Source organism: Camarhynchus parvulus, chromosome 20 (genome assembly GCF_901933205.1).
Source record: "Camarhynchus parvulus chromosome 20, STF_HiC, whole genome shotgun sequence".
NCBI lineage: Eukaryota > Metazoa > Chordata > Aves > Passeriformes > Thraupidae > Camarhynchus > Camarhynchus parvulus.
In genome coordinates this window covers 6487692-6514166 of record NC_044590.1, presented here as the reverse complement: position 1 = coordinate 6514166, position 26475 = coordinate 6487692, and the positions used below count along the sequence as shown (strand labels likewise).

The window sequence follows — 26475 nt, the reverse complement described above, 5'->3', positions numbered from 1 at the left end:
TTTGGCCACGTTCCTGCAGCAGCCCAGGGTAGCAAAATGAAACCCAAGGAGAAACCCCTGGAGTGCCCAAAAAATCTGGAGAGGATGCCTGAGGGCTGGATCCTGACCAGCTCATCCCTGCTGTGTCCAGCCCAGAGCTGCCAGTGCCTCTGCTGCCCAGGCTCGGTGGGACACACAGCCCTGCACTCACCAGGACATACCAACCACCCCCAGAGACGATTAAACCTCACTGAGGGTTGATTTTACTTAACCTATAAATTAGTCTGAGTTTTCTTGTTGTGTAAGAGTTGCTGTGTAAAGGGAGAAGATTTAGAGCCCTAGCACCAGCCCCATTGTGGGGTCACCCTGCTGCCATCTCTCACCTCAGCTCTGTTTTTCAGGAGATTGTCCCAAAAGTGAAATTCCTGCAGCTTTCAGGGCCTCAGCAGAGATTGGGCACTTCCCTGCTGTCCCCATCCATCCATGGCTCGGGAGGCTCCTGATGGGCTCCCCTTAGTCCTTCATCCTCTGGCAAGATGGGGGAACCCAATCTACCTCCAAAACCCCCCAAATCTACCACACCCGGCCCACAGGGAAGAGCCACTGGTGCTCCATGACGTTGGATTTGCAGCTCTGGGTATTTAGAGGGATCCAGGCTCACTGACAGGCTGGGGAATCAGGGGGTCCCACACCCCTCCCTGGTGCTGGGGATGCTCTGTCCTCACTCCAGGGTGGACAGCAGAGCTGGGACACTGCAGCCTCCTTCCCTCTCTGCCACGCCAACCGTTTGGCAAAAGGGATTTAATTTTTTAATTTTTTTTATTTTTTTTTTTTCTCCAGCGAAAACCAAAAATAGATTGATGGGAAGCGGCTGGGGGTTGGGATGCCATTAGCATGCAAAATGGGGCTATTTATCTTCCCAGCAGCTGGGTTCTGCTCCCAGAGCTGGCAGGGAGCCTGCTGCTGCTGGCAGGGGGCTGCAGGATGGCACCGTCCCCAGGACAGCCCCATTCCCTGCTCAGCCCCATCCCCATCGGGACATCAGCCCCATCCCCTGGCAGCCCTGTCCCCATCGGGACACAGCAGAGTTGGAAGTGAGAGACCCCTCAGAAGGAGTGAGCAGAAAACCTGCTCATGAGGTGAAACGAGCAGAAATCTTCTGCACCCAGAGAGAATTTGGCTTGGAAATTTTTACCAGGAGGGAAGGGGAAAAGCAAGGCTCACACCTCGCAGCCCTGCAAGCAAGGGCTGGGGGACACAAGGGTGAGGGCCTTTGTCTAGCTCCAGCCCCTCCTGGGATGATCCTGGCCTTTTTTTCCCCTTTTCTGCCCCATTCTGCCTGGGGGTTGTTAAACACAGCTCAAAAGTGTCGGCTTTGCTCCCTGCAGGGCCGCTCGCCGCCTGGGACGTTGCTTAGCAGTTACTTGTTTCCTATCACAATAAAAACAATAAATTGCTATAAATGTTAAACTCCATGACAGCACAACTCAACTTCCCCATGACCTTCATCCCCACCATCCTCATTTCCGCTTTTCCCATCCCCATCCCCATGACCTTCATCCCCACCATCCTCATTCCCATTTTCCATCCTCATCATCCCCGTTCTCGCCCCCTCGCCTCAGTTCCTCCGCCCCGCCAGGGGGCGCGCTCTCCCCGGCGGGAGCGGAACTGCCGCTCTCCCCTCGCGAGCAGCCCCGCCTGCTCCCGCCGCCGTTTCCGCCGCCGCTGCTTTCCCGGCCGCCTCTCCCGGCTCTGCTCCGGTCCCTCTTCGGTCTCGCCTCGGTGTCGCTTCGCCACCACCGCCGTCATGAACAAGAAGAAGAAGCCGTTCCTGGGCATGCCCGCGCCCCTGGGCTACGTGCCGGGGCTGGGCCGCGGGTGAGACGCCGCCAGGCCTGGCCTGGCCCCCCCACCCCGGTCCCTTCCCAGCCCGGTCGCTCCGCCGGGCCCCGGGGCTCTCCCGAGCCCTTTCGCTGCCCGGTTGGGTCCCACCTCCCTGCCCCACTCATCCCTGTCCCCTCGGGGCGGCCCCGAGGCTTTTCAATGTTGTCCCTTCCTGATGGTTCGCGTTCGCTCTCTGTCTGGGCGGGTTTGTGTTTAGAAGTGAGCCTGGCTCCGAGGATGAGTTCCCGGGTGCTTCAGAGTGGCAAAGGATTGTGTCCCTCCTGATCTTGTGCCTGTGTGTGCATAGGACCGTCTGAAAAATGATAAAACTTCAGGGCTTTTGTTGAGGGAACAGTGAGAGGGTTTGGTGGCGGCTGAGACCATTTTTAGGGTGTTCTTTGCTGGGTGTGAGTTGTGTTCGTCCCCCACTGATTTGCTGTTGCCTTCCCTGGGGAGATCCTGCTGGCTGTGCCCCTCGAGGTTCTGCCAAGCGAGTGTGGGGGTTCAGAAGAGCTTTAGCTGCCCCATCCCTTTGCCCAGACCCCAACCCGTGGTACCCCACAGCCTGCAAGGTCAGCTGAGACACCCAGAGGCAGAGTTTAGGAAGGAGGCCATGCACGGGATGGGTGGCAGAGCCATGAGCTGGGTGGTTGCAGTGTGTTTGTGGGAAAAGTTCTTCCTGTAAAAGGATGCCCAGAGAAGCTGTGGCTGCCCAGTCCCTGGAAGTGTCTGAGGCCAGGCTGGATGGGGCTTGGAGCAACCTGGGATAGTGGAAGGTGTCCCTGCCTGTGGCAGGAGGTTGCAATGGGGTGAGCTCACAGGTCCCTCCCAACCCAAACCATTCCATGATTCCAAGGCCATTTTCCCCTCTGGCTTTATGAATGCTGCTCATGGGGAGTGCCTGATGCCAAATGATGTTTCCCCTGCCTGTCCTGAGCAGTGACCGTGGCAGGCCGGGGTGCAGTGAGCTGAGCAGCCCCTGGTTTGTCCCTGCAGAGCCACGGGCTTCACCACCCGCTCCGACATCGGCCCTGCCCGCGATGCCAACGACCCCGTGGACGACCGGCATGCGCCGCCGGGCAAGAGAACCGTGGGCGACCAGATGAAGAAGAACCAGACTGCAGATGATGACGATGAGGATTTGAACGACACCAACTATGATGAGGTGAGGTTTTCATCATCCTGCAGATGGTTTTCCCTAGGTGGAACAAGAGTCCCTGAGCTCCCTGCTACAAACTCACAGAATTCACACAACGACTGGGTTGGAGGAGACCTTCAAGGTCATCGAATCCAACCCAGCCCCAACACCTCAACTAAGCCATGGCACCAAGTGCCACATCCAGGCTTTGTTAAACACATCCAGGGATGGTGACTCCACCACCTCCCTGGGCAGACTATTCCAGAATTCTATCACCCTTCCTGTAAAAAACTTTTTCCTAATATCCAACGTATATTCCCTTGATGCAGCTTGAGACTGTGTCCTCTTGTTCTGTTAGTAAGAGCCCCACTCTTAGCTGGGACTTCAAACCCAGAATTTCTTGTAGTTTGCAGGCAGCATTTCCTTTTTCATTTATTGGTTGAGACCTCAGTATGCACAATGGCGTGGTGCTTACAGATTTTTGTTGTGGCCTTGCTCCGTGGATTGTGGTTTAATTACTGATACAGAGCCCTGAGAATCTTGGGAAAATATCTCTAAATAAAAATCAGTTTAAGCATTTCAGGGGCTGTATTTTTATTTTTCTGTATCTTTTTTTATTCAAATGAAAGTTTGTGTGCTTTGACAAGATTGGACTTAATGATCCTGGAAGTCTTTTCCAACCTAAATGACTCTGGGATTCTGTGCCATATATTGTCCATAAGTGGCCTGTGTAGTCTCTTGTGTTTAAGTCCCACTTTGGTTGGTTGAATGTTGTGATATTCTTTCTGCTTGCTTTCACTGGTGTAAAAAGAGAAAGTGGTTAATGGAAGAGAATGGCTTTTCTATCCTGGGATCTCATTTATTGCTCAATAGAAGTGGTTCAGAGTGAGAAGCAATTTTGAAAGAAGCAATTTTGTAGCACTTTTGCTTCAAATGGTGTGGGAGAATAAACAGCACCATGGGGTGGTAGAAGGAGGATGTTTTTATTTAGGGATGTGTTAGTCTGATGCAGTGTTGTCAGAAACAGCCTGTGAGTGCATTTTCAGGTGATTGTTGGCTGTTGCAGGAACATAACAAGAACTTTTAAAAAACTGCCTTTTTTCCCCTCTTTTTTTTTCCTCTCTCTCCAATTTCCCAGTTCAATGGCTACGCTGGGAGCCTGTTCTCAAGTGGCCCCTATGAAAAAGATGATGAAGAAGCAGATGCAATTTATGCAGCTTTGGATAAGAGGATGGATGAACGCAGGAAGGAAAGGAGGTAGGATAAGCTGCAGCACTGGCAGGGGGTGTTTTCTGGTTAATTGAGGATGACAGGTATTTTGCACCACTTGCTTTGATAGTGGATGTGGTTAAATTACTTCGCTGTAGTTAATTAAGAGTCGCTGTAGTTCATTAGGATGGTGTGGGCAGATGCTGAGCAACTGATATTGATGCATCACAGACTGCACAGTAGACTGGAAATTGTTAGACAAGTCACCTCCTGCTTGTAAGCAGTATGTGTTACTTGTTAAATTCACTTCTCATTAAGAGGAGGTCAGAGACTGAAGTTCACTTGGAGATGTCTGTTTTTACACTATAATACTCTCTTATTTGGTGAAGGATGTCTTGTTATAATGTTGATAATCTAAGCTCGGAAAAAATGCCTTTTTTTAATGCCCTAAGTCTTATCAAACACATTTTTCTGGTATATTAGCACTTTAATCAAAACTTTCTAAGTGTCACTTTGAGCATAACCTCAGTATTCCTTTTCCTTAGGGAACAACGAGAAAAAGAGGAAATAGAAAAATACCGTATGGAACGACCCAAAATTCAGCAGCAGTTCTCAGACTTGAAAGTGAGGAAAAAAATGTCTGAAATGTGACTTTTTATGAGCTACAAGAGGTGGCTGTGTGTTCTTTTGTGTGTGTTTGTTTCTTTGCTCTGATTTTGTGTATTGGCAAAGGAGTACTTTGATCTTCTCCAGATTAGAATTACTTTCTGTTGGAAGAATGAACACTGTTCATGTGGGTACACAAGGCAGTGAAATTTCTGCAAGTTTTGATATTGGTAATTTTTGTTTTGTGGTTTGTGGAAGGTGTTACACTTCTGTCTTTGAGGGAAACTGATAACTTGTTGGCACTGCAGGAGTAGCTGAGCAGAATCTCCTGACTCTAAATCTTCTTTTAAGTAAAATGTATTGTTTAAGCTGTTATCTAATGATTAGTAGTAAACCACTCAATGCTCCAGGCACTAGGATTAATCTGAATGTAGCACTGAATCTAATAACAAAATTGATTTGGAATCTCAGCCTGGACTAAAACCAAATTCCAATTAAATGCATCTAATTCTTTTGTACATTGGATTAGGAAAAAAGTCTGACCCTTAAATGTTTAATTGATCTTGAATTATTTCAAGAAAATAAATCTATTAAGGAGTTAGAGCACTTCAAAAGCCATTTCTGCAGCAAATACTGATGACAACTCCTGTCTGAACAGCGGAAATTAGCAGAAGTGACTGAGGAGGAGTGGCTGAGTATTCCTGAGGTTGGGGATGCCAGGAACAAGCGGCAGAGGAATCCTCGCTATGAGAAGCTGACTCCTGTCCCTGACAGCTTCTTTGCAAAGCATTTGCAGTCTGGGGAGAATCACACTTCAGTGGACCCACGCCAGACAGTGAGTACACAGCAAACCTGGGCCGGCTGTGGCCAAACTGGGTTAGAGATGAGTGTTAAACTGGGATTTGAGCAAAAAATTTGGTGTGGTTTGTGAGTCTGCCAAAGGAATTCTGGATGTTAAATTCATGTGCTTGCTGGAGACTTTCAGTGCACAGCCATTACCAGAGAAAACATGGGGATAAGCAGAGAAAACCTGGTTCTTGTTTTAAAGATGGAAGAAAGTGTTTATTTTCCTATTTGCTGAATGCAAGGTGGTGATAGTTTTGGTGAGCAAAGCCATTTCTGTTACAATAACATCTTGCAAAAAGGGAACAGAAAATAAAGTTTGCTTTCACTTAATGGTTTGCCTAATTCTGGGGCAAGTGTGTTAAAAATCATTTGCCTTTCAGTCAACTGAAAATGAGGTAATTTATCTTGCTGCTCTGTGGCCAGAGTCTGCTGTGGTCATAGAATTATGGGAGCAGCTGACTGGCCCTAGACTGGCTCCAGGTGTCCATGGGACTTCTTTGCAGATATTCTTATTTAAATGTGCCAAGTTTGGATGCCTGTGCTTGAATTTTTCACTTTCTCATTGGTTATTTCACTGACCTGACTTAGTAATTACCTATAGATTTGCAAATCCTGTATGAGAAATGTTTTGGGATCCAGGGAAGCCATATCAGAAGTACTTGTGGGGGTTGGGCATCTGTGTCCTGCAGCTTCTGGGGAAGTGCAAATCAGCCAATAGTCTGAATTATTTTTGAAATCTCAGAAGAGGTTTTAGGAATGACTTTCTCACTCTTTTATAGCAATTTGGTGGACTGAATACTCCGTATCCAGGGGGTTTGAATACTCCATACCCAGGAGGAATGACACCAGGTTTGATGACACCTGGGACAGGTGAATTGGATATGAGAAAGATTGGCCAAGCCAGGAACACCTTGATGGATATGAGGCTAAGCCAGGTAAGGACGTGGGAAGGCAGGATCTGTCACTGGTTTTAGAAAAGTGTTAAATTCTCTTGGGTGTTAGAAGATCCAAGAACAGCTGAGCTGTGAAATAATTTTGTAGTCCCTCTTGCCAAATCTCGTGCCCTCAAAGTGAATAGAATTTCCTGAGAAGTACTGGTTTGTCCCTGGAATTCTTGGTCATTATGGGAGAACAGACTGCCTGGTTATAGCAGAGATGCCCTTGAGGCAAGCAGCACAGGTAGTTCTACCAATGGAAGCATGTCTTCTGTCCTATGCAGGGATGCAGGACAAACTGCTGAAAAATACTGATTTTTGCCTTTATCATTGATTTTCTCATCTAAATCTGGTTATTCTAAAAAGAATGCCTTTAGCTGGCAGGGCTGCAAGACAACCTTTGGGTGACTGCTTATCACCAGCCTGCTTCTTGTCTGGATTTTAATGTTAAAATTGTGCATTTTAGAAATAGAAAAAAAGCTGATAAGCAAGACTTTGTGTTTTCTTCCTTTCTTGCTTTTGGGAACAGATGAATATTTAGGATTTTTGTAGAGTCACAGTGTGTTTTTAGGCATTCAGGGGCTGTGAGTGGTCATTTCAGCAGCTGTGACTTGACTTTTGCAGGTGTCAGACTCTGTGAGTGGCCAGACTGTAGTGGATCCAAAAGGATATCTGACAGACTTGAATTCCATGATTCCCACACACGGAGGAGATATCAAGTAAGTTTAAGAAGGATTAACAGATTTATCCTCTTAGCAATGGCACTGAGCCTACATGTAAATGGAAATCTGTCTGAGTGGATGCTTTCAGCTGGCATTTAGTTTGTAAGAAATACCAGGTGAGTTTTTGAGGATGAATTCTTTTAACATGAGATCTGGTCTAGTCTTTCAGCTGAGGTATTAGCATCTGACCTGGATGCATCAATTGTGGAGATTGTTTCCATTCCATCCCTATTTCCATGCCAGAGTGATGGCAGTGTGTGGCTGCCTGCCAGCCAGGAAATAACCTGGTTAATTGTACCCTTGTGCTGCTAATTTAGGCTTGATTGACGACCTCTGAGAACCTCTTTAGCCTGGAGCTTGACATGTGTTTCATAAAGAGTTGCTCTTTAAATCAGAGCAGTATGTGCAAATATTGATGCTAATTCTTGACTTGCATCAGTGCTTGGGCTTATCAGCTTCTGGCTGCAAGTGCCCAGCTGTAATTCCCAAAAATCTTACTTAAATACCTAACTGGTTTTCACTGTGATCTGGCTGTGTTGGTGTGTGTATATGTGGGCTTGTTTTGGTAGAAAGTAGTTTGTCTCTCCAATATGGAAAAATTTGAGGTCACAGTTTCTGTGGATCTGAGCACATCCTAGTTCAGGAGAATTGTTTCCCAGTGTGCTGAAAATTTTCCTTCCGGTTTTTCCCTCCTCCTTCAGTGATATCAAAAAAGCCCGTTTGCTCCTGAAATCCGTCCGAGAGACCAATCCTCATCATCCACCAGCCTGGATAGCATCAGCCCGACTGGAGGAGGTCACTGGCAAACTCCAGGTGGCTCGAAACCTCATCATGAAAGGAACAGAGATGTGCCCTAAGGTCAGAACTGCTTTGTTTCCCTGCTCATCCTTGTGGGATAGTAGGAAAAAGTTGTGGTTCATGAGCATCACAATCTCTGTTAAGCTTGACTGAGGCTCTGCCTGATACAGCTTCACTGTCTACTGTATTACAAAATACCTGCTTAGCCAGGAGCTGTGCCTTTATATTCTTGTTGTGATGTAAAGGAAGCTGGGTTGTTTTTCCTGACAGAGTGAAGATGTTTGGTTGGAAGCTGCTCGGCTTCAGCCTGGAGATACAGCCAAGGCAGTTGTGGCCCAGGCTGTGCGGCACCTGCCGCAGTCGGTGCGGATCTATATCAGAGCAGCAGAGCTGGAGACTGACATCCGGGCCAAGAAACGTGTCCTTAGGAAAGGTGAGAGCTCCTGGGGGCTCAGGGAATGAAGGCATTGCACTCTTTGTATTGTGTTGTGAGTTGTTCAAGATCTGGCCATAAGTTCAGCTGCTTTTTTTGCTTCCTTGTTGAAATAACAATTTGTGTACTAATGGTGGAACTTGCTGCTGTTGAGCCAAAGAACAAAGGTGTTGAAGTGTTTGTAAAACATCCTTCAGCAGAAAGCTGCTGGTACTGAACAATTCCAAAATGGTATTTCACTTACCTAAGCCAGTTCCAGCTTGATCACAATTAGATAAGTAGATGGAAGCAATTAAAAAATGATGTTCTAAGGATAAAAAGGTGCTCTAGATGTCACCTTGTGATACTTTTTGGAAAAGATACTGGAATTGATTGCTCCTACTTGCTTGTAGCCCTTTAGACGCCACAGTGGCTGCTGCTGGAGGAGCTTTAGAGGTCTTGGGGTTCTTATATCATTCAGCCTGTTGAGCTGCAGGATTTGCTTTAGTGTAGCAAGTTTTGTCCTTGACAAAAGGATGAAAAGCCTTTCTTTGTGGTGCTTACGTGAAACCTTACATTTTCTTGGATTGATTGCACTTGGAGGTTTTCCTCTTTCATGGAATTACTGTCTGTTCCAAACAATGATCTTTTCAACAGCAGTTTGTTGTATTGTCCTGAGCCCAGGTCTTCCTCAGAAGTTCAAAATATGAATTCTTTGATTAGTTTAAGTAGCTGGGCCTGTATCAGTAGAGATTAGTTCCTTCATGACTACTGAATTGTATTAGTTACATCTCCTGCTTTTAATCTAGACAGGGAAAAGGGTCTGGATTTAATATATTTACTGAATCATTGTGAAGCAGTCTGCAGTATTGAGTGGTTTAGGTTCAAAGGAATTAGTTGCCTCCCACCTCTTACCTCTTGCATGTAAAATTGCAGATCTCTAGTGAGGTGACCTCTTACTACATCTGGATGAAAGGCATCTCAAAGTTGCTGGATTTGAAGTTCTAAAGAGTTCAGTTATTAACTATTCATTAGCTTTTTTAATTTCCATTGGCTCTGCAGTGCAGCATGGTGTGAAGTGCTGCTCCTGTGACACTGTGTGTCCTTCTCAGGAACAGTCACAGATGTTGAACAGAAAAACACTTTTAAAGGAGCAGAAATAGATCTGTGAGCCCAGCTCAGGTAGGGGAGGGTCATGTGTGAGAGCAGTGACTTACCCACTTAGTGCTGAGCTTTGCTTCAAACGCTGTATTTATGAAGAGAAAAACATTCAGTTTTTGGAACCACCTACCTAATCTCGTGGTACAAAGCTGTTAGTGGAATGGAACTGGATTTATCCTTCTCTTCCCAGCTTCTGCCTGTTAACAGCTTCACAGTGCTCCTCTGCTGCCTAGGGAGCATCAGTAATATGGAGCTTGGAGCCTTAAGTGGCAGCATAACCCATTATTTCTCCAAAACAAAAAAGCCTGAGTGCCAGGTAATGTCACTGAAGTGTGACCTTCCATAATGCATTTCTCCTCTCTGTGTGCATTCCTACCATCCAGCAGAACCTCTGGAGCTTTTAAAGCCTCAGTCTGACTGGAGACACCCAGCAAGCTGAGTGGCTGAAATACAGCTTGAGGTCTAAAAATCAAATTCTGTGTTTATGGAAACATTTTCTGTCCTGCTTTCAGATCTTGGAGGCTGACATTACTCACTTAAATTCTTCAGGAAAATCTCCTGCAGCTGTAGACTTGGAGACAAATGGTTAATGCTTGTTGTAAATCTGTGTGTGTCAGGGTAGGATGTGTTCTGAGTTGAGGCTCAGCACTGTACCTCTGCAGCAATGCCTCAAAGAACAGCCTTGCCTGGAAGGCCAGCTAGTTCCAAAGTGGTTTTAGATGTCTTTTCCCACTCATTTTTGTGTCCCTGTGATTGTGCTTGCTTTATTGAAGAGGGATGTGCTCAGTCCTCTGTAACTATGGCACATTTGTGTACAGTCACCATGGAAGCAGTGGAAGTAATGCTGCAATGCAGCTGATTTCAGCTGTCTGGAGTGCAAATTGGAGTGACAAAAGGCTAAAAAACCCTTTGGTTTCTCAATCTCTCTTAACGAGATGGGCTGAGGAAAGTTGTTGTTTAGCATTTAATGTTTCAGACAGCACATGTAGGACAGGCTGCAGAGAATGCAGTTCTAGCAGCAGCAGCTGACTGTGGGACAAGATTAGAGAAGCCTTGAAGAATTCCAATTAGATGGAGTCCATATTGGATTGCTGGAAGCACTCTTGGTGCTCATGGCTTAGTGTCAGTGAGACCTTTAAGTTTTTATGCTTCCCTGTTTTATATTTGTATGGCAGTACAACAGCTTTTTGGGAAGTTAAGCTGGGGTCCATTGAGCTATCAGGAGAGGCTTACAGGAAAACTGCATTGTGAAGGGGCAGTTTCAACATGTAAGGAACAAGGCTTGTTGAAGGTGCTCCTTTTCTAGAAAGGCAGACCTGACGGGATTTAAGCTGCCCAGTTTTGAAGATCTTCATCTACTCATTTGCTGAGACTGAAGGCTTTGTTCAGCCAGGTGTTTTACTGAGGAGGATGCAATTACAGCATGTACAACAAAAAAGCCCTTGGCTCTCCAAAACCTGTTTCCAATTAAAATGATGAAGTGTTTTATTTTCTGATTTTAAATTCTCATTGTTGAAGCGAGAGCCCAAATAAGTAAATTCCCTACTTTCCCTCCTTCAGGACATTTCCTTGTAATAGCACAAATACTTTATTATATCATGTTTAGAAAATACAGATCTCATTGGTAAACTATTTTATCATTATTGACATAATTGTTTTGCCTCTCTAGCCCTTGAGCACGTTCCAAACTCGGTGCGTTTGTGGAAAGCAGCTGTGGAGCTGGAGGAGCCTGAGGATGCCAGGATCATGCTGAGCCGGGCTGTGGAGTGCTGTCCAACCAGTGTTGAAGTGAGTTAAAAAAAAAAAAGTGAAATAAAAAAAACTCCTATACCCCACTTCAGGCTGGCAGTACAGTTTTGCAGGCAGAAGGCAGGGTGAGCAGTGTTTCTCCACACGAGGTTTTCTCCCACAGTGGGAAGGATATGATGAGTAGTGGAATGTGGTTTTTTTTTTTCCTTTGGAGTTAATTGTCTGGTGGTCATTACATGCCTCATTTTGGTGTGTAATTGTTAGGTTAGTCATGGCAGCGCACAGCTGTGCCTGCTGTAAGCACTGAGCCATGTTTGTGTCCATGTGTGGTGCCTTGACAGTTGGGAAAACGAGTGAACGTTTAACCTGGTGAATCTAAAAGTTACTCATTTCTGAGACACCAAATCAGAGTGTTCAATTCAACTATTTGAGAGGTGATGTGAACAGAAATAGGAGAATAACAGCCCAGCAGATGGGGATGATACCCAGAGATGATCAGGGCAGTAGCAGCCTGTTTCTCCTCTCCTCCATCGGTATTCCACAGCCTCCTTGCAGTGCTTGAGGACTGTTGCCAACCAGTAGCAAGCAGCGTGAAGCTGCTTATCTCTGTGGGCTGACACTGCCATACAGCAGCCTTGTCATCTCCTTGTTCTCATCTCCAATCCATCTTTTGTTGCTCTGCAGCTGTGGCTGGCGCTGGCAAGGCTGGAGACATATGAGAACGCTCGTAAAGTCCTTAACAAAGCCCGTGAGAACATCCCCACGGATCGGCACATCTGGATCACTGCTGCCAAGCTGGAGGAAGCCAATGGAAACACCCAGATGGTGGAGAAAATCATTGACAGAGCCATCACATCTCTCAGGGCTAACGGGGTGGAAATCAACAGGGAGCAGTGGATACAGGTATGTGCTTGGTCCTGAAAGCCCAGGGGGACTCTTCAGGTTCTGGTCTGAAGGCTGCTGCAGAGTCATTTTGCACCTGGCTTATCAGTGGAGGTCTCTGTGAAGAGACAAGAGATGAGACTAAAAAGCTGAGCAGGGTCAAGGCCATAAGTGATACCCTGGAGTAACATCACATGTGTTTTGCTGAGAAGTGTCTGGTTTGCTTCTGTCATGGAAGATAAGTAGCTTCAAGTTGAAGCAGCTGCTGCCTTAAGTAGGATGCAGGCTTAAAGCTTTCAGTGAAGGATTTATGTATTTTTTTGCATATGTCTCTTTTGGCTTGACAGGTATTTGTTTGCCCCACAAGTCTTTGTCAAATGGCATTATGAGAAATCAATACAAATACTGCATTCTGTTAGTCCTGTACTGAAGCTCTTTCCTCCTGAATATGTTCTGTGCTTTGTTTGATCATAAGTCTTTAAAGCAGTTTCCTACTGAAATAATTTACAGTGGGTCAAAGCAGCAAAATCTTACACTGCTTAAGAGCATTGATAATGAATGAAGTATTTAATATTAAATGGATATCCTTGTTAACATCTAAAAGAATTCTGACTTTCTTTACAGCAGTAAAACAATTAAAGGTTAATTTGAACTTCCCTCTAAAAACATCCATGAGCACAGCCTCTGCATCATTGTGTTCTCGAGTTCCTTCTCAGTACTAGAACTGCTCCATTTCTGTTATCTGATCAGAGGGGTTTTCAACAAGTTTAAGCAAGACATGCTTGGCTTTCTGAAAGCTTTGAGTGTCAGGAAACTCCACTTTTCCATACATGGTCTGGTGAGAGAGTCTTTGCACCTTTGACTTTACACTGCTTGATGGGATACTCTTAAATTTAGTTGTTGCTAAGCCCTTATTGAGACTTAATCATCTCAAAGCTGAGAGAAGGTCAGTAGTTTTGATGTTACAGTTCTTCCTTGTGAAATTTTTGCTTTTTTTATTGGCCAGGTCCCTGCTTGGGTCAGCCCAAGGTTGTGGAGGTGTAGGAAAAGACTTCTGGGTCTGGAAAGATCACACATTGTCACCTTTTCAGTGGATGGAATTGATATGATCTGTTTCTTAAGCAGCTTGTGAAAGGTTCTGTGTAGAGCTGCAGCACCTTCCTGGTGGCTGCAGGCTCCTGCTCAGTGTCAGGGTGTGTTGGAGCAATGAGATGTTTGTGCTGTGGCAGTGACCACAATGTCTCTGTGTTTGTGCACGAGGAGTTGCCATTGCAGACTTTAACCTCTTGTGCTGAGCTCTCACAATGAGCAGGGCTTTCCTGTTGTTCCTAGGATGCCGAGGAATGTGATAAAGCTGGAAGTGTGGCCACATGCCAGGCGATCATGAGAGCTGTGATTGGGATCGGGATCGAGGAAGAGGATCGGAAACACACCTGGATGGAGGATGCAGACAGTGTATGTCCAGCTGGGATGCTGCTTTTTGTTGGTTTTGTTTTATTGTGGGATTGTGTTATTGCATTAGAAGAAATTGAACTGGTGCCTGGGAAATGGCTTTGTCAGTGACAGTGGATGTGATTCCCACACCACCTGCCTGCCTTTGGCCACTCTGCCTCAGGAGGTTATTATAGAGCTTTATTCAGATTTGAGTTTTTACTAAACAAAAAGTTGATATTGGTATAGCTTGTATGCTAACTTGGTGTGGATTTTTTTTTTTTTTTTGGTGAGTGTGAGACATCAACAGAGATTGAGTTATGAGTAAAGGAGCTGGAAGTTGAGTTTCAAGGCATAACCATTGTAGCTCAGCAGTTAATGTTAGACTGGACAATGGAGCGGGTAAAAGTTTTACCAGGCTTTTTTTCCTTTAGGGGAATAGTTTGAACATGTGCTAAGAACTAAATCATGTTTCAGCATGAGAAATGTCCAACTTCACTGGCCTTAAATTGGGCTCAGAGCAGTGGGGGGCACATGCTGTGGTGCTTAGGGTTTTGCCTGTGAAATAACAAAATGAAGTGCTAACATGAGATCCTTTCCAATGCCTTGCTGATGTTTCAAGCTGGCCTGTGAGTGTCAGTCCCATTGAAAAGGCCAGGGATTCTTGTGCTCTGTAGAGGAATACTTGGAAATTCCTTCCCTGCTCGCTTTTAAAAAGCTGATTGTAAGTGTTCTGTTCTCTATTAATGCCTCAATTCATGGATTACACCAAGTTACTGAGTTCTGGGTTGAATTGTGCATGTGTAATTCCTGCTTGCTCTTGATTCCTGTGCTCCCTTAAGCTGGCTCAGTCCTGATCTGTTTTCCCTCAGTGTGTTGCTCATAATGCCTTGGAGTGTGCCCGAGCCATTTATGCCTATGCCTTGCAAGTCTTCCCGAGCAAGAAGAGTGTGTGGCTGAGAGCAGCCTACTTTGAAAAGAACCATGGAACCAGGTACGTGTGCTGCACAATCCCTGTGACAGGGGGACAGGCTGGGGATGAAGGAAAACTACAGCATGGTCCCTGGTGTGGTGCAAGTGCAGAGTTAGTGCAGCTGGATGAAACTCACTGGTGTTTTTTGCAGGTCTGACCTTCTTTGTTATTGTTGTGCTCAGAACATCCTTAAGTTTTATGAAGTCATAAAATGGTTCTTGGCAATAGGGGTTACGTGGTAAAAATAGCTGTGAAGAGACAAGGTAGGAACAATTGTCTTTGAGAAGGCACCTCTGGAAAAATATAGGGCTACAAATCACCTAAAATGTGTTTTATTTAGTTTTCATAGATAAACTACTTCAGGGTTCAATGTGTCCAAGCATCTCTGGTATTTTCTGATTAAACACTGTGAATGTGTATCACATTCTGAATTAAGATTGGTGTTATACTGTTACAGCTCAGGCTCTTTTTAAAGTTTATTCACAAAGCTTTACATGTCAGAAACTTTCTACCCACAGCTTGGACTAAAGCAAACAATCTCTGCAGTAGGCCACTTATACACGTGGAATCATCCTTATTAAAGCCAACCAGGATATGTTGTGGAAGTGACTGCAGATGCTGAGTTCTTTCTCATTCAAGCCTTTTTTTTTATTGGGAACAAATATACCTTCTCTTTTGATGTTGTTTTCGCATGTTTCCCAGTGGTGGCTGGCTTTTAAGCCCCATGTTCTACCTGAAAAGTGTATTTGCCAGAGGAGAAAAAAGTAAATTGCTTAAGATCAAGCCAACCTTATCTAATAATTCTGAAAACCTTCCTGTCTCAGCTTCTAGAAAGGTTTGTTAAGCAGAATGACTCTTTCCAACAGAAAGGAGCTGTTGGTGTGAGGGCTCTTTCCACAGAGGCTATCAAAGGTGTCTGAACAATGAGCCGTTTGTGGAATGCTGATTTCAGAACCCTTGTGAAAAAAGACCACACCCTTTCCTTGTTATGAAACAACTTATCAAGGTTTACAACATTGGACTTTGTAACAATATTTATAGCACTGAGTGATAGTGGAAATGGTGTGAGAGAGCTGGCCCTTGGCAGTACCTGGAGGGATTGTAACTTGCTGTTTCTTGTCTTCAGAGAATCCTTGGAGGCTCTTTTGCAGAGAGCTGTTGCTCACTGTCCCAAAGCAGAGGTGCTGTGGCTCATGGGAGCCAAATCCAAGTGGCTGGCAGGAGATGTGCCAGCAGCCAGAAGCATCTTGGCCCTGGCTTTCCAGGTGGGTCTGTTACACTTGTCAGAAGGTGTTAAATGTGACAGGTAAAGAATCCAGAGCAGGTTTTTCCTGTCAACACCTGATTCCTGCTGCCTTTCAGAGTGATGGAGACTTCCGCTGTTCTTCGGTTGCTTTGTGTGACAAAATGTTCTGTAAAATAGCAGCAAGCTGGAGCAAGGCTGTGGTACTGCTCTTTTAGTAGTTCTACACCAGGTTCTGAGCTGGAACAAGTTGTCCAGAGAGGTTGTGGCTGCCTCATCCCTGGAGGTGTTGAAAGCCAGGTTGGATGGGGCTCTGAGCAGTCTGGTCTGGTGCATGGCATCCCTACCTATGGGATTGGGATGAGATGATCTTTAATGTCCCTTCCAACCCAAACCAGCCTGTGATTCTATGAGTTTGCAAACCATCAGTTTGACTAGCATGACTCCCACCAACCCCAGTCATGGATCAAAATCCTGTTGTCTTGGGTCACCTCAAGGGAAGGATTGTGGTCTGCCCTAATGAGGTCACTGCATTACTTATGTCTTGGATCAGTCCCACTAATGAAGGGAATTGCCTGCTGGATGCTGTAGCAAAGATAGGCAGAGTGCTTCTAACACTGGGAATTAGGCTTAAAAGCTAAGTGAGAAAAAAAAAAGACAGGTCCTGAAATGGAAGGTAAAAGATACTTCCTTAGTTACTAGGCTGAAAAGTTCTTGACTGAAGTGACTTTTATTGGAAGAGTTTTCACAGACCTCAGTGGGGAATTAAAGCTGCAGCTTTTTTGCTTGAGGGTAATAAAATGAGGGTCTCATTGTGGCAGACCCTGTGATGTTTTCAGTATTTAAACTGGAAGTTCAGAAGATCAAGCATTACTGCTTTTCAACAATTGAGAAGCATCCAACTTCTAAACTGGCATATATCTTTGTGTTGCCCATCTGTTTTGGAGGATTTCTATAAACTTCAAAGGTCAAAGAAGACTGGGAGGAGCTTGCACTGAAAAAAAAATCCTACTGTGGATTGACAAAGCTCTGATTTCAATTTTAATCTGGATCAAACAGAGGATTAAATCTGCTGTTGATTCACTGTGTGCATTTGTCTGTCACTTTGTGTTCTTGCAGGCCAACCCCAACAGCGAGGAGATCTGGCTGGCTGCCGTGAAGCTCGAGTCGGAGAACAATGAGTATGAAAGAGCGAGGAGGCTGCTGGCAAAGGCTCGCAGCAGTGCCCCCACAGCAAGGGTAAGGACATGGGGAGGGTGGAGAGGCTCAGGCCTTGTGGTCACAGGGGATTTGGGACGGAAGGAGGAGTTCCTTCAGTTCTGTGGCCGTGGGGATTGACCCTGTGGCTCCCTGCCATTGCCTTCTGGGGCATGGGGCCGCTTTGCGAGCGCTTCGAATTGCGACACGAAGTCGTGGCATGATGGGAAAAAAAGGCCAGGATCAAGTGAAGGGTTTCAGTTGGTTTTTTACATAAATGGCAAAAGTCAGGAATTTCCCACTTTACAGCTGTTTGTGTAATGTTTGTTTTGCATAAAAGCACGTCTTGGAAAAAAGAGAAAATGCTTTCACAGAAGACTCACTTATGCTTCTACTAAAGACAGCTCTGGGGTGGTTTGGTGCTTAAAGTCACACTCCTGTGTTTTATCTCCAGTTACCTCTGGTATGATAAACTGTCCATTTTCAACTCTTCCTACAAAAGCATTTTGACTTGTCCAAGTAAATGAAAAGTTAGTTTGATCTCTGTCCTCTGTTCCTCCCCCTCAGTTGTTGTTACATCCTACATCTTTTTAACTGTCCTCTTCCTCCCTGAGTCAGGGAGCTTCTGCAGCTGGGGCTGAAGCTCTGCTCTCAGACTTGGTGCCTCTGTTGTGAGGTCACAGCTGGAGGAGCTTGGGAATGGGGAGGATGGGGATCAGAGAGCAGTGAGAGAGCCTTTGGTTTGTAATATATTTCTCATAGCTGTGACTTCCCTGCATAGCCAGAAGGAAGGATTTGGGGGACAGAAAAGTACATGTACCAGTTTGTAATAAGCAGGACAACAGAGCCTGAAGCCATAAGAAAAGGTTGTCTTGATAGCTTGGATCTGAGGAGATCAGATTGTGCTGGCGAAGGAGGCTCAGGTTTGTTAATTGGTTGTGCTGTTAAAGCTGTGCTCTTTATGCAAATACTACTTTTCCAATGCTGGCCATTCTGTGATTCTGTGATAATGCAAATGCCAGATCTATGTTAATAATTTTGTAAATAGGTGAGATACAGCTGGACCCCACTGTTCTAACTCCTTTAGTATTTGCATTTACCTTTCTTACTGTTACTTGTTCCTGCTATTATTTAACACTGATATTTTAATTTTTATTTTACTTCAAACTGTAGCTAATCAATAACATTCTAATATGATACATGAAAGGATACATGAAAGTGGGAACCTGCTGCTTTGGCAGATAAATGGTTTTCTAATGGCTGCTGGTGGTAAACAGCTCTGCTTTGTTCCCAGGTCTTCATGAAGTCTGTGAAGTTGGAGTGGGTGCTTGGGAACATTGCTGCAGCCCAGGAGCTCTGTGAGGAAGCCCTGAAGCACTATGAGGACTTCCCCAAATTGTGGATGATGAAAGGACAAATTGAGGAACAAAAAGAGCTGGTAGAGAAAGCACGGGAGGCTTATAATCAAGGGGTAAGATCGATGTTACTGCAGGTTTGCTTTGTGCTGCTGCCATGGAGAGATGTCTGTCTTTGAATCAAAATGGATGCCCAAAGACATGATTTCTGTCATTGGTTAAAACAGCAAAAGAAAAATGAAATAAGCAAGAATTTCTTTTACCCATTACCCATATGCAAGATTGACTTTCTTGCTTGAGAGAGTTCTCTGTATGCCTGACTCCTCACAGGCAGGAAAAAAGGCTTTGCACAGTAGTTCTCTAAGATCTGTAAAGACTAAAACCAGAACTCTTAAAAGAAAATCTTTCTCAGCAGCTCTTAGATGCACACTGTGAAAGGAGGTGGCCTACAGAGCACTATTCTCTTTTAAATGGTAATTGGTGTCCTTGGGTATGAATGCTCAAAATCTACAGCCATCAAAGTCATTTGGGCACAGGTTTCTGCCAGGGTCCGTATCCTAATGACTCCTTGCACACTCTGCTGTGGTTTAGGGATGTATGAGAGCCTCCATCTGCAGAAAGAGCACAAATTGTAGCTGTGTTAAGGGAGGTGTGTTCTTTCTCTTACTGCTGGGGTAGCTCAGTCATACCTGATGCACCTGCCTATTTTGGGTACAGGAGAAACTTCACTTCTGTGCTGTAAGATTAGCTGGAGAAATTTGAGAGACATAATCAGCTTGGTCTCTCTTCTGCTAAACTCTCCAGGAGGATGTAGGGAGGGAAGTTCTTTTCTATAGGAATTATAAGATTTTTTTTCAAATTTACCTATGAGCATACTTTTTTTTAAACAAACAGTTGAAGAAGTGCCCCCATTCCATACCCCTGTGGCTTTTGCTGTCCAGGCTGGAGGAGAAAGTTGGGCAGCTGACTAGAGCAAGAGCCATCTTGGAAAAGTCTCGCCTGAAGAATCCAAAGAATCCAGATCTCTGGTGAGTTGTGTGAAGTTGAACTGAATTTGGGCTACAAATTCAATCTGCTCTTCCAGACAGCTATTTCACATAATCTCAGCCATTTGAGCCTGGGACTTAAAACCATGCCCATCCTGGAGTTTCTCCTGGACTAATAACTTCCCTGAATAGCAGGAATGCTTTGGTGGTCCTGGCTAGCTACTGTAAGGATCTGGGAAGTAGTTATTTCTTTACTGATAGTTGTAGTGCACAGAGCATGTAGCATGCACAGGGCTCTTTGCTTGCAGGTTTGTTTTTTATCTGGGCCATTATGGAATAAAAGTCACATTTATTTTTAGATGGAGAGGAATGGGAAGATGTCAGTCACCTACACATATTCAGAATATGGGCAGATGTTTTCAGTTTCCAGTGACCTTCACCAGTGTTTGTTTCAGCCTGGTGAATGTTGTCATAAATATCATCAGAGTCTCTTCCCTACCAGGTTGGAGTCTGTGCGCTTGGAGTACCGAGCTGGGCTGAAGAACATTGCAAACACCCTGATGGCCAAGGCACTGCAAGAGTGCCCCAATTCAGGTGAGCTGGGTCTCAGTTCTACCTTAACCACAATTGTTTTGCCCTGTTGATAGAAGCACATTTTTTCCTAAGATGTCCTTTCTGGCCAGGTCTCAGAATATGGTGTTTTGGAGAGGTGGCAGCCATCCTTCTGCAGAGGAAATGTTGAGGGTCTTTGAGAACAATACAAGTTACTTTGTGCTCTCTTACACCTGAGGGATCATGGGTTGGTGTTGTTCCATTTTTCTGCAGTACCCAGTGTGTTATTGGATCCATGGTCCACAGTTTGTGCCCAGGCTTCCTGCAAAAGCAGCTTGGATATGGGTGGGCTTTTCTCGGAAGCTGGTAGACGTCTGCCAAGGTTTAAAATGAAAGAAGTGTTTGTAGTTAGGAAGTTCAGTGGAAAAAGAATGGTGCTTTCCCTGTCCCTCTGGAGTACAGCTGGCCTTAGGAGATTCCCAGTTGCTGGTTTGTCTGCAGTGGTTGCACCACTGTGAGTTTAATAACTTGTGCTGGCAGTGAATTTCCACCACAGTCATGATTAGAGGATCATGAACCATAAATGTTCAGTCCAGGTTTTTGATTATTTTAGCTCGTGTAAGAAAAGGCTAAGAGGTCATATGATGTAAGTCAGTTAGTTCTAACCAGCAGTGGAAACATTTGCCTCTTGGGATGGGAGGATAAAGTGCCTATCACATCCCTATTTTGGGGCAGAATTGAACGAAGACTTAATTATTTAAACATGTTGATGTCTTTGGGGAGAAGATGTCACATAACTACAAATTGTAGTAACTTACTTCAGGGCAAGGCTTGACTTTCCTTCAGGCTAGGTTTTGAAGGGTGTTTAATTGGTGGCTGCTTAAGTCTCGGTAAAATAATTGGAAATTAAATGACTTTTATGACACGATAAACTCATTGCAAGGTACTCTCCATGCAAGTGGATCACCAAAGCAGCACCACCCAAAGTCCTGCTTTGTTTTTGTGAATGACCTAATGAGTGTTTGTCATCACAGGCTGTTTTACAGATCTGCCTGTTGCTATGGAAATGGGCAGCAGGATCTCAGTTTTTGTTTAAACAATTGCTTCCAACTTTATCTTAGACCTCAACAAACCATAATCAAAGCCTGCAGGACTTGGCTGGTTGGCCACCTGCAGTCATGTAGACCAGAGGTTTGGGTCCATCGATTGCTGAATTGATTCCTGATGGGTGGCAGGCTGCACAAAGAATAAAATAGAAATATTATTGTGTTTGTGATCCTATATGTAAAGAGCAAGAAGAAGAGAGTCTCTCTCCTGTCCATCACTGCAGTTATCAAAGCTGTGTGTGTTCCTGTGGTGCCATTTATGAAAAGCATGAGTGCTTTGATGGAGTCCTGGCAGACACCAGCTCTCAGGCTTTGCTTTGAAGTGATCAGGTGTGCCTGGCTGACATGAGAAACTGCAGATTTCATGCTCCCTTGAGCATATTTCCTTCCTTGCTTTTGGCAGTGAGAAGGGCTAGGGATTAAACCCAGCTTTCCTGGATCTACTCTGTCCTTCATCAGTGTGTGTGGAGCCAGCATCAATAAGACTGTGGTGATCTCCAGCACCCTTGAAACTGCTCCCAGACTGTACTTTGCACTTTTTGAGACTTCTGCCACTGCAGTTGCCTGTTCAAACAGCCAGCCTTTTGGAAATGCTGATTTGCCCTCTCTGTCCCAGAGTTTGCAGTGTGTCATCTGAAAAGCCTGAGCTCTGGATTAGGAGGTGCTGGAGCTGCAGGAGTTGTGGTACAGAAACCCCCAGAGCTGAAGCTCCAGTGTGGTGCACAGAGTAGCTAAAAATTCATAGTACTGAATGAAGTATTGGTGTGGGAAGAGTGGTCTGGGATGAGGTTGGGGGTGAATAACCACCAGGGTGGGGACTGTACTGCTGCTTGTGATGCACAGCACCAGCCTGATGCCAGGGCGGGGAGGGTTAACCTCAAAATAACACTAAACAATCTTCCTACTTGATTTGATTAAGGAATCCTGTGGTCAGAAGCAATTTTCCTTGAAGCGCGACCGCAACGAAAGACCAAGAGTGTGGATGCTCTCAAGAAGTGTGAACATGACCCACATGTCCTGCTGGCTGTGGCCAAGTGAGTTTCTGTGCTTGATGCAGTAAAAATATCCGTGTCTGTGTGTGGCTGCTTCCAGGATGGAACACTGCACTCCAGCACAGCCGTGTGATTCTGGCTGCAGCAGCTCTAATAAGTCCCAAAGCAAGGAGCAGCTCTCCAGCTGTCTCCTAGTAACTGTGCAAATCTCTCCCTTGATTGCAAGTGGGGGATGTCAGGCTGCCCTCGAGCTGTTCTGGTGGGTCTGGGACTGGCACAGGCAGCAATACACTCACACAAAGCCCTTTGCCAGTGCTGGGTATTGGCACTCTGCAAGCTGCTTTCTTTCTGTCCCTTGAAGAGGGTTTCACTGTGCTGTCAGGTGAACTAGGCTTTATTAAGTGGTTCGGGATATGTTTTAAGTATCTGTGAAGATAGGGACTTTTTTTTTAGTTATTTTTCAAGTTTTATGTGGCTGACTGTAGTTTTAATTTTTTTCTCTCTATCTTAGATTCTATCAGGTATCTTTTTAAATTCTAAGCTAGATATTCTGCTCGTGAATGTCCCCTATGTCAGTGTTCTTCAGCTGTGCCCTTTGCCAGAATGCAAACCACCAGCCATTCTGTAGTGTGCTTCTCTGGAATGGGAAGATAATCTACTAGGAATTGTTTTCTTGTCCAGGTTGAGTTGTAAGGATTGCAGTGATTAAAACCCACTGTTAGAATTGACATGTGCCATATCCTGCTCTGATGTGTGAGCAGTCTTACAGCAGCTGTGATGGAAACAAACTTATTTTTCTTCCTCTGTGAATAGCAGAAGAGGTTAATACAGGAGACATTTTGCTCGAAGTTGCCCAATTCTTTCACAACTCTACTTTATAAGCCAAAGAAAACTGTAGGATACACTCCAGTGACTGCAGCACTGGGTTCTGCCAGATTCTGACAGCTGACTTGTTCAGCTTTAGCAGCAAGTGAGAAAAATGTTAACTTTTGCTTTATGGCAACTGCTCCCAGGCCCCTTCTGGTGCAACCTCAGGCTGTTTAACAGCTAATCCCAACATAAACAGCTTCCACCACCCATCAGGACTTGCCTCTGTAGGTACAGTGTGTCACACATCTGTGACAAACTTTTGTTAAATATGTTCCTGAAAATGGCCACTACTTGCAGGTGTTAAACCTCTGCTATCATTGTTCATGCTCTTGTAAATCACAGTTTATTTAACACAGAACAATCAAGAGTATTATAGGGCTTAAAAACAATCACATAAGCTGTATAATTTTATGACAGGCTAAGCTCTTTATGAGGGGTGGCTGATTTGATAAAGACCTTATAGCTCAAATGAACTCTTTAATGCAAAGAAGTGAAACCAAGAGACTCTTGACTCAGCTTGTTCATTACTGGGGAGAAATTTCAGCATTGACTGGTGCCTGGATGAAATGGCAGCAGTGGGGCTGTGCCAGGCTGGAGTTTGAGTGCAGAAGCTTCCATACTTGGTTTTCCTTGGAAAATGGGGCTGATAAGGCAGGTCTGCTTCACTCCACTCCAGCAGGCTTTGTAGGTGTGAGCATGTGACCATACAGCAGTCAGTTACCAGCTTTTAGAAGTTATTTAATTATTAGATGCTAAAATTGACTTGTAAAGAAATGGAAGGATTGGGAATAGATGTAGGCATGTAATCCTGTCTCTTTGACACCAAATCTAGAACAACAAAATTAAAGCAACTGAGGTAGCAAAGGTTGATCTCTGTAGTGCTTCCCCTCTCAGCAGAGCCTGTCTGTGCCTGGGGCTGAGTTGTCCTCTAAGTTGTCCTGCCTCAGTGTGGGGCAGTGAATAGGAAGTGCTGGATGTTCTTCTCAGTCCTCTCACTCCCTTCCCTTCCCAGGGGCAGGATGGTTTGCTAGTTGCCTAAAAATCTGCTGTTTACTTCCTGGGAGAGCAGAGAACTGGAACACCTGCAGCAGAGCCTTTAAGCTGGAGCTCTTGTGGGTTGCCCTCTTCCTTTAAAGTGAGGCTGTTTGTCAGCTCCCCTCTGCTTTTCCCATCAGGCTGTTTTGGAGTGAGCGGAAAATAACCAAGGCCAGAGAGTGGTTCCACCGCACAGTGAAGATCGACTCTGACCTGGGGGATGCCTGGGCCTTCTTCTACAAATTTGAGCTCCAGCACGGCACAGAGGTGAGTGTGTGCCTGGCAGCAGCAATCCCTGGCTGGCAGGGGTTGCCCAGGCCTGGGATTGCTGCAGTGCTGGGCTGAGCACGCTGCCACTGCTCCTGCCTGTGTGGTCTCAGGGGAGGCTGGGTGTCACGCCTGGTCATGAATGAGCATGAACAGGCCTGTGTGGTGGCTTTTCAAAGGTGCTGTCATTAGCTGAGCTGTGTTACAGGCTGCTTTGCTGTCCACAGTTCTGCTGGTTCATGCAAAAATCTCTGAAATGAATCTTCCTCTTGTAAAACTCAAGCTTGCTCAGAGGGGATTGTGCTGGAATTGTGGTGCTGGGTTTGTGTAACTGGGGCTGTTTCTTCCTAAGTGTCCAGTACAGGTTGCACGTGAACACAGCCAGAGGAACAGCCAACTCTAATCTCTTACAGCAGTTTTTACTGCTGAAATGATGGGGGTGTTTATCTTCTGACTTCAGAGAGACCTTTCACTTCACACAGCTCCTGCAGGTGGTAATGCACAGGAAGTTTCTGTTGCAGTTTCTCTGCAATAGCCCAAACTTGCTTACCTGCGGCTCAGCCAGGCAGGAGACTTGCTGCTTCTGAATTTTGACTTGGACTTCCTTTGAAAATAACAGACCCCAAGCCCCACCATCATCTTTGGAAGAGTTTTTGAATTGGGGAGAGTTCAATTTTTGGCTGCGTTCTGGAACAAACCAGGCCAAACTGTCATTTCTCTTCCCTGTAGGAACAACAAGAAGAGGTGAGGAAGCGCTGTGAGAATGCTGAACCTCGCCACGGAGAGCTCTGGTGTGATGTCTCCAAGGACATAGAGAACTGGCAGAAAAAGATTGGAGAGATTCTTGTGCTTGTGGCAGCCAAGCTGAAAAATACCTTCTAGAGTGTGCTGGCCTCAGCTGCCTCAGAGGTCCCTGTAGGACTCAACCTGCTCGTGGTGCCCTTCCAGAGGCACAGATTTCAAAGGACAGGACGTGGATGATGATAGGAAGGAGCTTTCTCCCAAAAGGAAAAGCTGCTTCTTTCTTTCCCCAGCATGGCCATCAGCTTCTGCAGCACATGGGAACATTGTAGCTGGTGTCACACAGGAGACAGGAGCAGTCTTGTGAGGCTCTGTTGGCATTTCCATGTTGATTCCTGATTCCCCCTGCAAACACAAGCTTTAATTAGCGCTTGTATGGGTTCTGACATGTGGCAGTCCCTCTGTTCTTGGCCCTGGCATGTGTTCCCCGTCCCCCTTTAGTGTTTGGCCCATCTGATGTTGGTTCCTTGTCTGGGTTGTTGCTGTTGGAATACACTGAGTGTCCTTGAAGGAGATGGGTGGAGTTTTGGGAGCAGCCCAGCAGCACAGGAAAGGTCTGGGCTGGCTCCTCTTCTTTAGGCGCTTTAGTTTGGTCTCTGCTAACAAGCTGCTGCACAGCTTGGAGGTCTTCCTCCAACCTGAGCTGCTGGAGCATTTTGTCAAATTCAAAAGCATATTTTTAGAAAACTTTTCCTCAATTTTTAAATGTATATAGTAAAGCTTATTCTTTTAGGTATCTGAGTTCATTAAGCACAGTGGTGGTTTGAAGTAACAAGGCAAAACTCAGCAATCCCTGAAAGCCCTTTTGAAGGCAGAACATTTATTTAGAGTTGTTGGGAGACTGTGCTGTTACACAGCTGTGACTGCCTGTGGCTGGGAGGTTTGGGATGGCTCCCTCCAAGTGCAGATAGAAAAAAGCAAACTCAAGAGATGGAAAGCTTTGTGTTTGGGACCCTTTGTACACTGTCTTCAATTTTCTACACTTGTGTTGTGTACTATTTTTACCCCAACCTCCTGACTTTCTTGTGATCATAGAATGAGAAGCTGTACTGTCTTATACCTGAGGCTATAGCAGCTGTATCCAGGTCTGTGGATGTGCATTATCCCATGTATTTAGTTGGAGGAGAAACTCCCTTATTATTTGTTGGAGAATATGTATAAAATACAGCTTCTTTTTTTGTTTCCTTCTGTTGTCTTTGAGTGTGGTCTTGTCCTTTGATTCTGACTGGGAAGAGGGGTCTGATAACAGAAACCTTTGGACTTATCAGGCTCCCACCACTCTGGGAAGGTGCCTGCCAGTGCTGGCTGCACCAAGCTGGGCTACAGCCTCTTGCCAAAACAGATGA

General features: G+C 45.4%; 1 protein-coding gene across 1 annotated transcript; it reads left to right on the top strand.

Annotated features, from left to right (window-relative positions):
• Window positions 1–1684: 1684 nt before the first annotated feature.
• Window positions 1685–26313, top strand: PRPF6 (pre-mRNA processing factor 6). Its single transcript, XM_030963436.1, has 21 exons — window positions 1685–1857; window positions 2860–3028; window positions 4140–4258; window positions 4756–4834; window positions 5475–5651; window positions 6442–6597; window positions 7222–7316; window positions 8021–8177; window positions 8388–8550; window positions 11360–11478; window positions 12124–12342; window positions 13654–13776; window positions 14625–14746; window positions 15852–15990; window positions 17088–17207; window positions 18460–18636; window positions 19415–19548; window positions 20009–20100; window positions 22084–22198; window positions 24202–24328; window positions 25058–26313. The coding sequence occupies exons 1-21, from the start codon at window positions 1787–1789 to the stop codon at window positions 25208–25210; spliced, it is 2826 nt and encodes a 941-aa protein (XP_030819296.1). The 5' UTR covers window positions 1685–1786; the 3' UTR covers window positions 25211–26313.
• Window positions 26314–26475: the final 162 nt, after the last annotated feature.

Excerpts from the sequence above, each read along its gene's own strand:
- PRPF6 (XM_030963436.1), top strand. The coding sequence starts at position 1,787 with ATGAACAAGAAGAAGAAGCCGTTCCTGGGCATGCCCGCGCCCCTGGGC. Across the intron at positions 1,858-2,859 it reads GTGCCGGGGCTGGGCCGCGG|AGCCACGGGCTTCACCACCC; the intron begins GTGAGACGCCGC and ends TTGTCCCTGCAG. Across the intron at positions 19,549-20,008 it reads CCAAAGAATCCAGATCTCTG|GTTGGAGTCTGTGCGCTTGG; the intron begins GTGAGTTGTGTG and ends CTTCCCTACCAG.